Here is an 18,058-nt window from a genome sequence, read left to right on the forward strand (position 1 = left end):
TGTTGTATTTAAATTTAAAACTAATAATTAATTAAATAAAATTAAAAAGAATAAAAAAAATGCTACAGAGAATAATATTATTCTGCTTAAACATTTGTAAAAGGAGATTTTTTTTTTATAAAGCTGACCCATAAAGAAAGATTATTTTATTTTGATCTAGTAGATCTACCAATAAAATTATATATAGTGATACCTTGTAGAAACTAATTGGACAAAATGTAACTCAGTGGCACATATTTTATAGTTAAGTAAAAATAATTATAAATAAAATAATTTAATTATTTTAATTTATTTTATTAGTTAAGTTAAAAAATATATATAAATAAAATGGTTGAATTATTTTATTTTATTTTATAAAAGTTATTATCTTTTTAGGACTTACTTTTTTTTTAATCTTATTTCTAAATTTGATAATTAATTGCTATGCTTTTTTAATATTTTAACTTAGTAAAATTAAAATTAGTAGAGAATATAAGAATTTTGTTTAGAGAAAATTGTTTTTAAACTCCTAATTCTTTTTATCTTGTTTGTATGTGATATTTAATATATAGATTATTCTGCTATATTTAATAGTTCAATTAGGTGTACATGTTTTGTAAATTATTATATTGGTAAAGGTAGTTTTTGAACATTTTTGAACTTTGTAAATCTTTTTTCTTTTTGCATAATCTATTTGACAGATGTCAACTTTCAATATGAAAAATTGGCTCAACAGATTTAGAAGAAAAAAAAAAGTAAATTAATTTATTTATTTTTTAAAATGAGTTCAATTAGCTTAGATGTTTAGTCTATGCTTTTACTTAATGGTCTTCATCAAAGTTATAACTTTAACTTTTAATTAATAGTGTATTATAATTATGACTAGTTTATTACACAAATATCAGTGCATCAGTAAAATTATTGCTATTTGTTGAACTCTTAGACTAAGTAAGCAATTTGAAGACTTATTATGACATCTGAAATATTATAAGTTAAGTTAACATGTTCATGAGTACATGAGATATATTTCCTTTTTCTTCGAAGACTTATTATAGTAAATATATCTTTTGTGAAGACGAATTATATATCATCTGAAAAAAAAAAAGAAACGTCATTATGTAAACAAGTAGCTAAAAATGTGTTTCATAATAAATATAAAAAAATAAAATAATTGAAAATGTATAATTTGGAACGTTCTCATCTATAACTTAATAATAACTAAAAACATAAATATAAATCATATTTTGTTCTATCATAAAATAATATATATATATATATATTATATATATATATATATATAATATTTTTATATACTTGAGTTTGTTATATTTTTGTAACATAGATAACACACTCAAAAAACTTATTGTAATTATATATATATATATATATATATATTTAGACATCATACAAAAAATTGTACCTAACTCTCAATTTAATAATATATAATTATACTTTAATATCAGTTTAATAATTAATAATTATACTTTAATATAAAGTGGTTATGAAGCTACAACAAATCCAAAGTTTGAAATTGTTATTAAGCATAATATTTTAACATCAGTCTTCCATATCCTTCCATATCCATTGTTGTTGCACTTTTGCTATGAATATGATCTTATTGTTGTATTTAGGTTGTCTCTAAATATGTTAAAAGTTGCATGTAACAAAATTCTTTCATGGTTCCCTAAACAGACATAACAAGCATTAGATTAAAAGCTTGACATGGGTAGGTTGTTTGTCTCAAACAAAGAAAACACACACTAGACTCACTTTTCATGTTTTCTGATAGGTATTTATGGTCCTTACATAGTCTCTTATTTGTGATTTTGGTTATATTTTCTAAGTAATAAAATGAATGCACTGAATTAAACAAAGAATTCAGTCTTAATTAGAAAAATTAGCTTTACTAATTTTATATTTCACTTAAGCCCAAATATTTAATTGTGTTAAAGTAAATATTTCTTCTACATTTATCTTTTCTTTCTCAAAACACAATTTTGTTCCTATATGATTCTATATATTCCTTATAATTAAAATTTATACACGATTCTATAAATTATTTCTTTTACTGTTAAGGGTCAATAAATCGAATTGTTGAAAATGAATTTCTATCATTTTCACCGTATGTTACACATATTCCAAATCTTTTTTTGCTATATCATGAATATTTTTTTTAAAGTTACATATTCAAATTTTCAACTTTAAGTAATTTTCATACTAATTGTACTTCATATGGTCTCATTTTTTCTCAAATATATAAAAATGTGTTAAACAAATAGTTCAATGGCCAAAAACTCTAACAATCATTTTCAAATACTTAATAGGAGAGAAATTTTGAGCACTTTGAATTTTAAAATTTATAATTTTTTTAGAAGATTTGATGGTTCGTCTAAACCAAAATTCAAAAATAATTTATCAATTTTGTTCGGACTATTATTTTTTACTTCTTTAGTATATATATATATATATATATATATATATATATATATATATATATATATATTAATTAGGTCATTTTAATTCTAAAATAACATTCATTAATTGAACAATCCCACTAAATTGATAACTCAAAATCATTCTAAACAACTCACTCAACACAAAATAATTTTATTGATCCCTTCTCAATCAATATTCGAAATATTTATCCTGTCCATTCACAACAAAATTATCATAACATATGCTATTCGTATGTATACAAATATCTAAATTCAAACATCAATTCATTCTAGATAGATTTCATTCAATAATCATCGATATCAACTACTAAAATAATACTCATAAAATTGTCAAATATATTTACCACATCATGTTCACATCAAATTCCTAGAATAACTTCCATTACTTATACTAAGTTGATCGACCCTAACAAAACTTTAAAAGCTTTCACTCCAAGAGCTTTGACTACTATATTTGTATATAAAAAAACCCATATAAACAATATCAAAACATACTAATAATCTCTCAGATAAACAAATATTTATCTGGAATTCTTTTAAGTCACATACAACAATTTTTTACTCTTTTAAAAATTATCTCAAGAAAAATACGAAGATAAACTTATTAAAAAGAAAACATTACAGTAAACTAGAATCATTCTATATTTTATGTCAAAATCTATATGATGGTCTTTGATATTTAAAAGATGAGTAGATGATGATGTTATAAAATTAAAACTTAAATAATAATTTTTTATTTAAACTTCCATATGTTGATAATAAAATATTCAAACTTTCCTTAAAATATCACTTATTTTCTTAAATTTTAAATCTATAACATATTTATATTATATTAAACATATATGTGTTTGCCAAGGAGAAATATAACATTGTGATTTGGCCTGAAAATAAGTTTACTTAAATACAGTCGTCTATATATATATTTTTTCTAATTACCATTTGTGTAAACGACTCTGTATAAAAAAAATTTGTCTAAGAGATTATTTATGAAAAAAAAATGATTTTTTTATAAATTAATTATTTATATAATTGTTTGTTTTCTTTAACATCTTATAGTTAAAAGGAAGTATTACCTTTTATTAATGATACAAAGTTAATATTTATAAAATCTCACATTTTCTCATTGAATACAAACTTATAGTATATTAATCTTGTACACAGATAACAATAATTTTGAGTTATTTATCTGACCAAATAAACAGTTATTTTAATTGTGTGTGTTTCACGGGTTACAGTATAGCTAGTGTCCTACATTTTAGATGCATTTTTGTAATCACCAGTTACATTATTTTAATAATAATTTACTTATAATAGTTGTAAAGCTGACTTCATTTCTCTTTCCTAATGTCGGATAATCATTTTCTTTATATATATATATATATATATATATATATATATATATATATATATATATATATAACTTATAAAAAGAAACAAATGCAAGTGTTTATTATCAAAGTTTTGAAATTAATTGGTCTGATTCAGATTTTATATGAATTGTATAATTTTTTATTCAAATCTTGTTATGAAAATGTATTAACCTGATTTAGTGTAGTTCAAATATTATATGAATTGTATATTTCATGATTCGATTTGAACAGATAATTTTTCGTTGATTTATTAATTTATATCTATATGGATTTTAGTTACTCCTAATTCATATTATGTTTAGTCTAACATGTTCATATTATAATTTAATTATATTTGCTATTTGTTTGAGAAATAAATAAAGTATGAGAATGTAATTCCATTAAGTAACTAATTTTATAAAACTAATTATTTATGAAAAGTAAAATTTTAAGTTTATTTAAATTTTATCAAATTAGTTTGTAAAGTAAAATATATTTTTATAAATATAAATTATAAATTTATATTATTTGTAGTTGACACGATATTTTTAACATATTCGTTCATGTTAAAATAAATGTATTTTTAAGTATATAACTAAATAAACGATTCGATAATAATTCAATAACAAATAATATAATAAGTTAAACTAATATCTAATACTATTTTAACAAGTAAATTTTAAAATTAACTTTGATATTTTAAATGAGTTTATAATATAAAATTTGTACCTATTTCAATCTCATCATTAATAAATGAATCTCTAATAATATTTAAAAAACAATAAAACATTATTCATATTATTATTATTATTATTATTATTATTATTATTATGAAACATTAGTATTAAATTTTACCCTAAACTAAAATAGGTTAGAACATGAGTTTTTAGAACAAAAGTGATTTTTTTTATTTTTATGAAAGCATTGTTATCCTTTTGTCAAAAGTAAAATTTAGTGAGTGATAGTGGAGTGTAATTAGAGAGACAATGGAGGAACAAATGAAATAAGAAGACGACAAAAGTAAAACAAGTAGCTTAATAATTGAAGTTAACCCTAAAATTTTAAGTGCTTTTCTTTTTGTTAGGGTGAAAGTGATTTGAGAAAAGCTATGAACCATAAAAAAAAATGTTCTGATGTTACTCCAAGATCCTGTTGAAATGGAAACTAATGTCTTCTCCATTAATAAAACCAATCAAAATCACCAAATCAATGCCATCAACCTCTTCTTCTTTATTGGATTTTAGTTAATTCTTCATTTATCATCAAAATCATTCAATTGTTACTTCCTTTTTTCTTAAATTAAAACTGCATTTTTTTCATTTAAAACTACCCACTCTAAAATATTTTACTATTGAACATAATTTCTAATTTGTCTTAATATTTTTTCAAAAGCTAAGACAATCAATTTAAATGTATTTATTATTATTGATGATAATACTAATGATATCATTTTCATGTTGATTAATGTTTTAAATGGATGCAATGGATAGAGTTATAATTATGAGTTGATGAGTGCTAGTTCATTCATACATTTCTTTTAAACCTTCACTTAAATAAAAATAAGTAACTTAAAAAAAAATTCGTCATAGATATATATAGTCAAAGAGTAAATTAAATCCTTTGTAGCACTTTTTAGAAACTCAATTATTTTATTAAAAAAAAACAAAAAAAAAATAAACAAATCAACTTTTATGAATGGAATTAGGCTTTATGGGTACAATTATTTCTGTCTCCTCTTTTTTAACGATTTCATTTATATATACATTTCAAAATCACTCTTTCAAAATCTGAGGGGCAGAAAAATAAAATTATTTCAATTTAGTTAAAACATAGTTTTATATAGAAAAAAAAAATAGACACATATCTTTATCGAATATTATTTTGAAAAGTCCATATAATTTTAACTGTAAATTATTTGTAATTACAGTCAACTATATTTTTCTCCTATGACAAATGCTTAACTTGCATTTTCTTATCACAAAAGAACAAGTATAGATTAAATTAAGCATATTTTAACGCAATTAAGTTTTTATAATTTGTTTCCTTGTGCATTGATAGGTAATTTTAACATCTATGATCAATTTGGTGACCTTGGAAACTAAAGTAAAGATTTTAGGTAGCATTTGAAAGTATATGATAATAAATATAATAAAACGTCACTCTACCTACTAAAATACTACAACTAATAATAGGATGTTTATGTTAATTGTCGGTAACATTAAACAAATACAAACTGCTGTTCATCTTTCTAACAACAATGCTGTATATTTCAAAATTAAATAAAAATGTAACATATTTATTTTTTTTAGACAACTTTATTCATGTAAATGATAAAACTCCTCTGAAAAGAAAAATGGTAAAACATAGAATTTAAAATAAAAGAAAATTATAATGTGTATCTTAAAATTACAAAAATATAATTATATAATTAAAACGTTAGAATGGAAGGTATTAACTACTTGTGATGACATTATAGTATGTCTACTATCATATGAGACATAGTATTAAGACATAGTATTAAGAAAAAGAAGAAATCCATAAACAAAGAACAAGTTGAGGTTTTGTTTTTTCAGAAAAACTATACTCTGCTTTTGGTTGAGAAATACAAATTTGGTTGACTCACCCTTCTCTCTCTTTCTCTCTCTCTCTCTCTCTGTTCCTCCATTCTCTGGTTCCTGTTGAGTAGCTCCACTCTATATGCACCTTCCACTCCTTTTTCGCTCAGTTACTCTCTTCATTCACATCACTTTCTACACCTTCTCTTCACTCTGCAACCCTATATGGCTAAATGCCCCAAAACGACACCCACTCCCACCAAAACGGTGAAACCACCGTCACCACCCCACTACACCCTCCACTTTTGACGCTCCACCTCCAAGCCATGACCTCAACCACCTCAACCTCCACCGACCCACTCCCATCAGACGACGGCGCCGCCGTGAGGGCAGTCAACAAACGGTTCGAAGGGCTCCTCACTGTGCGGACCAAGGCCATCAAAGGCAAGGGAGCCTGGTACTGGGCACACCTCGAGCCCATACTCGTCCCGCACCCGGACACAGGCCTACCCAAATCAGTGAAACTCAAATGCTCCCTCTGCGACTCTCTCTTCTCCGCTTCAAACCCTTCAAGAACGGCTTCCGAACACTTAAAGCGTGGAACTTGCTCCAACTTCAGCTCCGGTTTGAGACCGGGTTCGGTCCCTTCTCCCCTCCCCATTTCCTCCATCACTCCCGGTTCGAACCGCAAAAGGGGTTCGCCTCAAATGGGTGCCACGTCACCCTCTTCTTATCAAAATCACTCCTTGGCCTTGGTCGAGTCTTCCCGCTTCGACATGGGGTACACCCAGATGCAGAACAGTAACAACAACAACAGCAATAGTAATAATAATAATAACAACAACATTATGCACTTGCAGCATCACGGGCAGAGCCAACAGCATTTAATGTTGTCGGGTGGGAAGGATGATTTGTGTGCTTTGGCCATGTTTGAGGACAGTGTGAAGAAGTTGAAGAGTCCCAAGACGTCTCCTGGTCCTGCTCTGAGCAAGGACCAGGTGAATTCTGCTTTGGACTTGCTCTTCGATTGGTTCTATGAGACCTGCGGTTCTGTGTCCTTGTTGAGTCTGGAACATAGAAAGTTTCAGGCTTTTTTGAGCCAGGTTGGGTTGCCCGCCAATTTGAGGAGGGAGGTTTCTGGGGGGAGGCTTGATGCTAGGTTCGGGGAGGCCAAGGCTGAGTCCGAGGCTAGGATTAGGGACGCCATGTTTTTTCAGTTGGCGAGTGATGGGTGGAAGAGTGGGGGTTTGTTTAACTTTAACTCGTGTTGTGGTGGGGGGGAGAGTTTGGTGAAGTTTGTGGTGAATCTCCCCAATGGGAGTAGTGTGTTTCAGAAGGCTGTGTTCACTGGTGGAGTGGAGAATTCTAAGTATGCCGAGGAGGTTTTGTGGGAGACGGTTACTGCGGTTACTGGGAGTGTTGTCCATAGGTGTGTGGGGATAGTCGCAGATAAGTTCAAGGCTAAGGCGTTGAGGAACTTGGAGGCACAGCACCATTGGATGGTGAACACTTCCTGCCAGCTTCAGGGCTTGGTTAGCTTGATCAAGGATTTTAACCGCGAGTTGCCGCTTTTCAGGTCTGTGATCGAGAATTGCTTGAAGGTTGCGAATTTCATGAACAGTGAGTCGCAGGTGAGGAGTCTTTTCCTGAAGTGCAGGGTGCAGGAGATGGATTGTGGCGGCCTAATTCGCGTGCCTTCACCCAAATGTGATCCGTTGAAGAATTTTCAACTGGTGTTTCCTATGTTGGAGGACATTTTGAGCTGTGCCAGAGTGATGCAGATGGTTGTGATGGAGGATGGGTTTAAGGTGATGTGTATGGAAGATACTTTGGCGAGGGAGGTTGCAGGGATGGTGCAGAATGAGGGGTTTTGGAACGAGTTGGAGGCGGTTTATTCACTTGTGAAGCTTGTTAGAGGGATGGTGCATGATGTTGAGGCTGAGAGGCCATTGATGGGTAGGTGCTTGCCTCTTTGGGAGGAGGTGAGGAGCAAGGTGAAAGAGTGGTGTGGGAAGTTCAACATTGTGGAAGGAGCTGTGGAGAAGATAGTTGAGAAGAGGTTTAGGAAGAATTATCACCCTGCTTGGGCAGCAGCGTTTATACTTGATCCACTTTACTTGATTAAGGATGCAAGTGGAAAGTATCTTCCTCCTTATAAGTGTTTGACGCGAGAACAGGAAAAGGATGTGGACAAGTTACTGACGAGGCTGGCTTCGAGAGAAGAGGCTCATGTTGTGTTGATGGAGCTAATGAAATGGAGGTCAGATGGTCTTGATCCGCTTTATGCACAGGCTGTTCAGATGAAGCAGAGAGATCCTGTAACAGGGAAGATGAAAGTTGCAAATCCACTGAGTAGTAGGCTTGTGTGGGAAACATGTTTGAGTGAGTTTAAATCCTTGGGGAAGATTGCAGTGAGGCTTATTTTTCTGCACGCAACTTCATGTGGGTTTAAGAGTAATTGGTCTTTTATGAGGAAATTTTCAGCTAATAAACAGTCAAGAGTTGCCTTGGAGAGGGCTCAGAAAATGATATACATTGCAGCTCATGCCAAGCTTGAAAGGAGAGACTTTTCCAGTGAGGAAGAGAAGGATGCAGAGCTGTTTGCCATGTCTGGTAGTGAGGATGGCATGCTGGCTGAGGTTTATGCTGATGCTCCCTTAGTGTAATGTGCTTTTTTTCAACTCTTATAGAATTGTGTAATTTTAGGATTTATCAGATTCTTTCCACAACTCTTCTATTATTCCCTTACATCTAGTTGAAAATTTTTCATGACTTTGGGGTTGAAACAGAAGGAATATTAGAAGGGACCAAAAAAAGCATGTTGTTAGTGACTGTGTTATGATCAGCTTTGATTCTAATGAATCATCAATCTTTTTTCCAGTAATTATTTTGTACTTTTAGGGTTTGTAAAGGAGGAAGTCTTGCTCTTTTATCAGCATAACAACAATCCAGGAAAGGAGCAAGACCAATGTCATGTCACAAAAATTTTGCTAGTTATTTTGTAATGAGAATGATTATTGAATCCTAATTCTAATATCAATCTACAGCCTAAAGAGATGCGCTTCATTAATGAATGTGTAAAGTTTTCCTTAATGAGAAACACCTTGTTTACAAACTTCCTCTCATGTGAAAAACTCAATTCCTAATTCCTCTTCCACTTGTTCTTCCGCTTCATTTTCTGCTGGTCAAGTACTGGAGTAGAAGCATTTTTTATTCTCATGGAACTAGCTTTCAGGATTTGATTAATTTCTTTATTAAGCGTCCGTTGTTCGCTTTCTTAACTATTGACATTGATATGATATAAAGCACTCATGCAAAATATTTAAAAATTCAAAAGCAAACTGAATTTTATGGTCTGTATGAAAAATTATTAAAAAACAAGATTAAAGCCTATATCTAGAGCAAAGTTTTTGTTTTCTCAACGAAAACAACGTTTATCTGACATCATGGGGTGTCATTAACGTGTTTTCTTCACCTGAAGGGGGGAAAAAGACACTACAAATAGTCCATGGAATTTTGATTATATATCTCAATTGATAGTTCATGTCTTGATATGCCATAACACAATACATAGTCCATAGATTCTGCTTGCCACACCAATTTGCGTGATTGAATAGAATAGGATGAATTATCATACTGTTTGACCACCTGATTTCCATCACATCCAAAGACTTTAATGCTCCAGTTTAGTTCTAAACTGAGTTGACCAAAGAACAAAAGGTGTCTCACTGCTTTCTGCAAACTGCCTGATGTAGAAGTTTCAGTTTCTCGTAGGGTCTAGCAAGATAAAGAGTTTCCCTTCATGTTTCCTGATTTTTAAAACCACTTGGGCGTGGACCATGTTGTTGTTGGACTTATCCCAACTACTCTCATTTTGTGTTCTTAGTAACAAAGAAACAACATAATTCTCAATTACATCTTATCAGTTGGTATCAACCATCAAGGTTCGTGATGCTGTTACAAACCAGTGAGCCAGTAACTGAGCATGACTAGTTCACTTTCAAGTAAATTTCAACTTCCAAGCTCTAAGGACAGCATTTCTATTCTAACGGTATGTGTTGTTCCTTGGTCTCTCTCTTTCATAGGGCTGGCTATTGATGCATGTGAGAGCCTTTAGAGGAAAGTGGAAACATATATTTGGCCGTTATTTGGCCTCACCTTTGAAAACTGATTCAAGTTTTGGCGTCTTCTGTTCTCATTACTGCACAAAATTGTCACACAAGTCAGGCCCCTTCATCTAATTTATATTATTTTCATGAGTGGAAAGAGAGAACACAGCTGAGGCTATCTCTACATCTGTTCCTAGTCATGTTTCACCACAACTAGAGACAGCATCCGCATGGTTAGTCATCACAAAAATGGGAGCACTATACCTGAACACCATACCAAATTAATAACAAAAGTTTCTGATGAAATTTATGATGTTTCTTCATGATGGAGGCAATCTCAAATGATATGGAGTGTCTTCCTGCCACTAGATGCTCTCATGAATAGGGAGATAAGTTACTAGAAATGTTACACTTAAATAGGAGGCTCCCAGAATTTGAATGTTACTTTTTGTGCAGAGTTGGAATGGCTTGAAGCAGTAGTAGGGTGGCAAAGCCAACATGGTTTTAACGTGTGTCAACCTCGGAAGAAGATAAGAATCTTTGTGTCCGTAGAAGCATTTCTCATAGATAATCTGGCATATCTCCTGGTGTGTTTGTTTACTACAAAATGATTAGGCCCACAATGGAGAGTGGATATCCATGTCAAAGGGTGTCATGGTCAAAGGAGAGTGAGGTATGAGTGGCCTTTCTTCACATCAATCCACACACTGTTTCTCTCCCTATATATATTATGTGTGTGAATATTGTTATTGTTTTTGTTTAGCAAATGTCCCACAAGCTTCGGTAACTTTCCTTTGAAACCTTTTTTTTGTGATAATTTATTTGTTAATGGGGCCTTGTTTTCCATGTTTATCTCAATGTTGAAAATTGGAATTTTGCAGAATTAACCGTTTAGGTTGCCATGATTGCTGAAAAGGCTTGAAAAAAAAAAAGTTGAAAGAAGGAGTGTGGCCTAAAAAATGGAAAAGGAAGAGACCTGTCGGTATGAGAAGGTACATGATATGGTTGCAATATGCAGATTATTGGAGCCATGAACAGAAGAAGGTTGGTGATTCAAGGGTTCTGGTGGTGATGAAATTGCATATCATTTTTCACCCTTCTTGTCAGTCACATGCACATGACACCCTTTTTGTTGTTGTTGTCACCATACTATAAATTTCATAAAATTATGCAACTGAAATCTGAGATACTATCAACCTGATGCAAGCACAACAGTTTCCTAGTCAATAATTAATACAACTTCTGCCTCTCTATTCCGTGCAAATAGAACTTCTGCAGATCATGCAACTCTGACATCTAAGTTGGGTAAAATGTGTTTTAACACAATTTATTTTTATACAATTGATTTTTAACCACTAAAATGTATAATCACATTAATCTTCACTGTAGATTTTATATCAGAACGGTTGTACAGTGAGAGGAATTGGTTCTTGGTGTAAATCAAAGATGCTCAAATCCATACAAGAAATAAATAAATCACTAAATCTTATTTAAAAGAAAATCAAAACTTTGAAAAGTGTACGTGTTTTGTAAGTTGTCATTTACTATCAATTTATATCTGTATATGGCTGTACTGTGTAATAATAATAGTAAAAATAATTTGAAGAGAAATTATTGTATCAGTACAGAATTTATATGCATACTGAAGTAAAAGCTGAAGAATCATTAAAACGATAATAACCAAAGACAGCAGAATTTGTACTGAAGTTATTTTAAACTTGTGATTGGTTATGTTCATAGATACTGCTGCTACATGAACGACGACTCTAGTACTATATTCCATAATAAATCATGCCACAATATGTCCTTTTACTGCACGTACAGCAGCTTGAAACTAGCATCAATATAGCCACCCCTTTTATCTACTAACTTTTCTCCATCCTTTTCCATCATGAACCTATTCTCTTACATGTTATGAAGTAGTACTCTCAAAAAGCCTCAACCATTTAACTCATTTTAGACTGTATATTTATTTAACTGCACTCAATTATACACTGAGTTCACTGTTTTTGCATTGTAGCATACTGGTAATTTTCACTGATATGTATATGCTTAATTTAAGTATCTTCACCCACCTCAAGGGAAGAAATAATGAAAGTTTCTGTAGCTTCTTAATGGCTGGCTAAAAGTCAAACATGGTTGTAAATGAAAAAGTTATGTGGCTGGCTGAACTCATTAGTAGTGCAGGGTGCTGTGTTGCTGATTTCTTCAGAACTGATTTATCTTTCTACTCAATTTGGTGTAGTGACAGTGGATCATGTCGGCAATGGCAAGCAATTCTGACTGCTGACCAACTAAAAGAAAAAGACCCTTTTTTTTTCTTTCTTTTTCTTTTTAATTTATACATTTTTTTCCCTTTTGCTTGATGTATGGTATAATTTCATTTTTCATTCCAGTCTGGTTGTTCTTGTATAGGAGAGGAGGATGTTATGATTGGCATAGGACAAAGCCATCTTTTTACAAGAATCTTGACACTTTCAATGTTCCCCCATGATTAATCTTTCTTTTTAATGTCTCTCCTTTTACATCCCACTAAACAAAACCTAAAGATACATTCTTTTTACCTGATAATTTATGTTATGGACTTGCATTTTCATTCATCAATCTTTTCTTGGCTCATTCATTCATTAACACAGGAATTAAGAAAGAGTTCTAGTTCTTCCCATGCATCTCCTTGTCTTGAGAGTAACAAAACAACATTCTTTTTCTGCTATGAATCTGCTATGAATTTGAATTCTCAACTTGTTTTTCTTATGTATTTTTAAAATATACGGATTAACACTGATTTTATCCGATGTCTGAACATATATAAATGAATCAAAAGTACATGTAAAATTTGCCATATAATAAAGATGATGTAAAATTTTAACAAGAAAAGATTCATCCTCATCTCATCACATCAAAGATTGAAATAGCTAAAGGTTTAACTTTTACTATCTTGGATTAGGTGATTTAATATTCTGATTTCCAAATACACTGTTGTTCTCACAGAAAAAGTGTAAAAACCCTAATATGAGAAGGAATATTTTTTGGAGGTGATTTGAGAAACAGTTGATATTCCCTCCTTTGCCTTCTTGATTGTGTTTTTGATGCCAATCAGCTAACTAACCATGTAAAGTTTAACCTTTGGTAGTATTTTGGTAGATTTGAAAATTTTGAGATTGTGATGATGACAATGATTACATGTTAATCAATTAATTCTTCTCCTATGAAATTGTGGACTGTGCAACAATGATTACACATTAATCAATTCATCTTCCATATCTCAAAATCTTGACCCTTGGTTTCAAGATCCATGGCTTTGCTTGCTACATACCAGCTTGCCCTACCAACCCCATACACAAGGTAGTAGAAACAATGTGTAATAATGTAAAGCACACATTATTCCTTGTTTTTTAGGGCAAAGCAATCATAACAATGTTATACACATGTTGGTAGAATAGCAAAGAGGACAACAAAAACACAAAGATAAAAGAAAATATAAATTTATATTCATTTTAATTTGCAATGTTATAGATAAACTCTTATTTTATGTTTGTTTTTATCTAAAAGGGTTTAACCTAAAGTTAATTTGCATTTAAAAAAGAGAGATTAAGTAGTGGATCACGTGAGTACACACCTATAACCTTCTAGGTATTTCTCTTTAGATTAGGTTTTTCTTTTTATTTGGATTTTTCTGTTTTGCCATATTTCTGACAAAAGAGTCTTTCATGATGTGAAAATTCCATGTTTCGTTATTTCAATAATAAAAGAAAAAGAGTGTAAACCACTTAATTAGACTGAATTTAGTGGGAAGAAAATGACCCAACTAATTGAAATATTTTGTTGGTCGTGCTATATTTATTTGTTAGATAAATTTTATTAAATATTAAAAAGGGGCAACAAGTATTCAAGAAAATAAAAAACACTATTTTGATAGTCTAAATAGATAATCAAGTTTGATGTTTTCTGAATTCAAATTGGAATGATGAATTGACCAAAGTCGATTTTTTTCATAAAACGTGTTGGGTTTAATTTGGTTGGTAGTCAATTCAAACTCACTTGCACTCTCAAATCAAATTTTGAATTATGTGCAAAGTTCAAATTTGAAATCATGTTTAGTTTTTATGTCTTTGAACTACAAAAGATATACTATTCATTCAAAGTAAAGTTTCTTATTCCTCTTTACCCATTATATATACAACTAATTCAACTTATACTTTTTAATTTAATTTTTTTTGCTACCACATATTCATTGCAAAATCAAAGCATAATAATATATAGTAAAGGTTTCTTATTTTAATAAGGACTCTCTAAAAGCCATTTTTTCTTTCCTTTATGCAATTGCAAAGGCTTTATTGAAACTTCACACCAAGATTCATCTCACGTGACTTAGTATTCTATTTGTTTAGATAAAAATTATTCATATTCTCTGATTTGCATAATAGTTTTCAACAACACTGATGAACATGAATCTAGCAGCTAATTTTCATGAGCAAATCAAAGGTGAAAAAAATATCACATAAATCTGAGGCTCAGATTGAAAGTGGGATTGGAGATATTTTTTATTCTCTTTGGTTTTTGTTTTCTCCTTCATTATATATATGGTTTCAAAGAGTTCAAGTATCAATTTCAACCAATGCTTTGTAACAAACATCATATTCATGCAAATTGCAAATGTTTAGTGGAGAGGTGTTTGTCCATATTGGACACACAGTAATTCACATCCAAACGCTCAGTAAAATCTAGATGCATCTTAAAAATAATTATTACGTCATTTCTTTAGGTTAAAGACAGTTTAAATATATTTTTCTTTTTTAACCTTCTCATTCGTCTTGTTCCGATACATTCAATAAGTTTCACATCGTTTAGGAGTCGAGGTCAAACGAAGTTTAAATACTCCTATCTTTCTCTACTTTCTGAGGCGCCTTTTAAGGACAAAACCGTGACGGAATTCAAACGATCTAAAGCGGACAATATCTCAGAAATGCGATAATTATTCCTAATGATGACTGTCGGACGAACTTGAATCAGAATAAGTAGAGTACTAATTGAAGGATACATGATGAAAGATAAATATGAAGAAGTGATACATAGCATGTTAAATTAGACATTTACCACAGTTGTTGCATTTCTGCATACACTTGTTGGGCATGAAACTTTAAGTACAAGCCATTATGTGCTATTTTGTATCACATGGTGTGTTACTTTTGCAGCTCCCACTTCAAGCTTGACCCTACAAACTTTGCCCAAACAAATCTCCTCTGCATGAGATTTCTTTCTTTTCTCATTCTGTCTTCACTGTTCTTCCCACCAATCTATGGCATAATTGGCTCTTGTATCAGTGGCCCCAATTTTAAGAGAATCACAAAAACAAATAATAACAATAATTATATCAATAATTATTATTATTGTATGGTATTATTAGCCTATTACCATCAAATCCTTATAGAATTTCCATTCATTAAAGATGGGTCCTAGCATTATTACACAATACACATTAGACAAAGACTAATATACATAAATATCGCTTATAATTAATATAAAGATAAGTGAAAGTAACTCTAACAAGACTAAGACTATTGTTAAGATAGTATTCTTAGGTTTCAAATTAGTTCAGATTCTCTTAATTTTTTTTGTGTTATCCTTTATTTAGCATTAAAAATAAGGTTAAATATGTTTTTGATCCCTCAAGTTTAAGTGAATTTTAGAATTAGTCCATCTTCGAAACTTTATATCAATTTAGTCCTTCATCTTTAGAAATGCGTGGATTTAATCCTTCTTACCAAATTTTGTTAAGTTTATTTAACATTTTAAACGCATCTTATGATAATATTTGAGTTAACATTAAAACAAAAAATGTGTCAAACAGTGTAAACAATTCAAATACTATTATGAAATGCGCTTGAAACGTCAGATAAACTTAACAAAATTTGGTTAAAAGGATTAAATTCACGTATTTTTAAAAATGAAAGACTAAATTGGTCAAAAGTTTTAAAGAGGGACTAATTCCAAATTTCATTGAAACTTGAGGGATCAAAAACATATTTAACCCTTAAAAGTATATTATATTGGTATTTGAATTTTTTTTAATATATTTAAAAAAAAAATAGAGTCATTAATATATTTTGAAGGCACATATGAATAGTACAGGAAAATCTATCAAAGAATCCAAATCCGTTTAAAACTTAGATGTTTAATATGGTTTTGATTTAAAATATATAATATATATATATATATATAATAGCAGTTATGAAGAAGATTTTTATTACTCAATTAGATTACACTACTTTGGGAAAGTGACCAACCAATAATAATCATTTAGACTTGAAAGCTAACGATGTACCATACCCTCATTATCAAAGTAGTTGATGAAGTTCTCATGAGATATGAATGTTATGCTATGGTCTTGAAAACCCTAGGAGGATGAAGTAGAGAGAGAGATAAGAAGAGTTTTTGAATGAAAAGAAAGAGAATAAAAAGTAGAAGGGAAATGTGATGTTAATAATGAAGTTTTGTCGTCTTAGTTAGAACTTTACTCTCATAGAGAAGAAATTAGTGCAGCCATCAAATCTGGAATTTACATTACCTTACCTAATAATGGTTATGGTGTATGATCATTACAAAACTTTATTATATACTTTTCATATTCTTGTATTCCTCTAGTTTCATAATTACTATTGTACTCCCAAACAATCCCTACAAGTGGCCACCAAAACCTATTATTGTTGTACTAAACATCATAGCAAAAACACATGTAAATCTAATCTCATTGGACCACCTTAAACCTAATAGCTTCCTAACACATTCTTAATCATCTTCGTTTCTAACAATAGTGTTTTGCAATATCATATTAATTATATCATATACCATTGTTTCTTAAGTGTAAATTACTCTAACCTATCTTCATTATACTATTTTTTATTCTTATTCATAAACAGTTTCTTTTGTTCTACCAAATTCCTTTTGATTAACTTTGTGTACAATGTATTATATATTAATTATAAACAAGGCCAAATATTTTGTTGGTACGAGAGATTTTATTTAGGTTTAAAGTTCACCTCTAACATGGTATCAGAGTCACGTTAGAGCCTATTCTAACAAACTTTCTTGAACATTTTGTTCCATCCGTTGTCGAACCGCTAACAGACCACCCACTAATTTCTAGTCCCACGCACGAGATGAATATACCTCGGTGTGAGGGGTGTGTTGGAAGTTACATATCGACTAAAGATAAAATCAATTTACAATATATAAGTGAGTGCAATTCTCACCTTACAAACTGATTTTGTGGGGTCAAGTTAGACTTAAAGTCCACTTCTAACTATTTTAATTATTGAAAGTATTTTTGTTTTATACAAAAAAAATAAAAAATATGTATTCTCATGCAAAGCTGCGTCTGTTGAGGCAAAAGTTTAACTGTTGAAGAATCTGATAACTATTAAAAAGTGCTTTTGTATTTTACGACCGATTTTATTGCTTAAAACAGTGTTAAATTTGATTGAAATTGATTTTAAACATTGGATTGTTTTTTATTGGTTTTAATAGATATAGTAATTATATAGCGAATTTTAGTTATGATGACCAGTTAGATTATTAATTTGGATATATAACTTATTATTGTTTTGTTA

General features: G+C 30.4%; 1 protein-coding gene across 4 annotated transcripts; it reads left to right on the forward strand.

Annotated features, from left to right (window-relative positions):
* The first annotated feature begins 6,377 nt into the window (after nucleotides 1-6,377).
* LOC114180999 lies at nucleotides 6,378-11,712 on the forward strand. 4 transcript variants are annotated; one of them, XM_028067306.1, is made up of 4 exons: nucleotides 6,378-9,001; nucleotides 10,266-10,390; nucleotides 10,905-11,121; nucleotides 11,330-11,712. In XM_028067306.1, exons 1-2 carry the CDS (start codon nucleotides 6,573-6,575, stop codon nucleotides 10,330-10,332), a joined length of 2,496 nt encoding a protein of 831 aa, XP_027923107.1. In that variant the 5' UTR covers nucleotides 6,378-6,572; the 3' UTR covers nucleotides 10,333-10,390; nucleotides 10,905-11,121; nucleotides 11,330-11,712. The 4 variants fall into 4 exon arrangements, with proteins under 4 accessions (XP_027923107.1, XP_027923108.1, XP_027923110.1 ...); XM_028067308.1 differs by lacking the exon at nucleotides 10,266-10,390 and having other exon boundaries at nucleotides 6,379-9,001; XM_028067307.1 differs by lacking the exons at nucleotides 10,266-10,390; nucleotides 10,905-11,121.
* The last annotated feature ends 6,346 nt before the right edge of the window (nucleotides 11,713-18,058 follow it).

The sequence above is a fragment of the Vigna unguiculata genome, chromosome 4 (genome assembly GCF_004118075.2).
Source record: "Vigna unguiculata cultivar IT97K-499-35 chromosome 4, ASM411807v1, whole genome shotgun sequence".
NCBI lineage: Eukaryota > Viridiplantae > Streptophyta > Magnoliopsida > Fabales > Fabaceae > Vigna > Vigna unguiculata.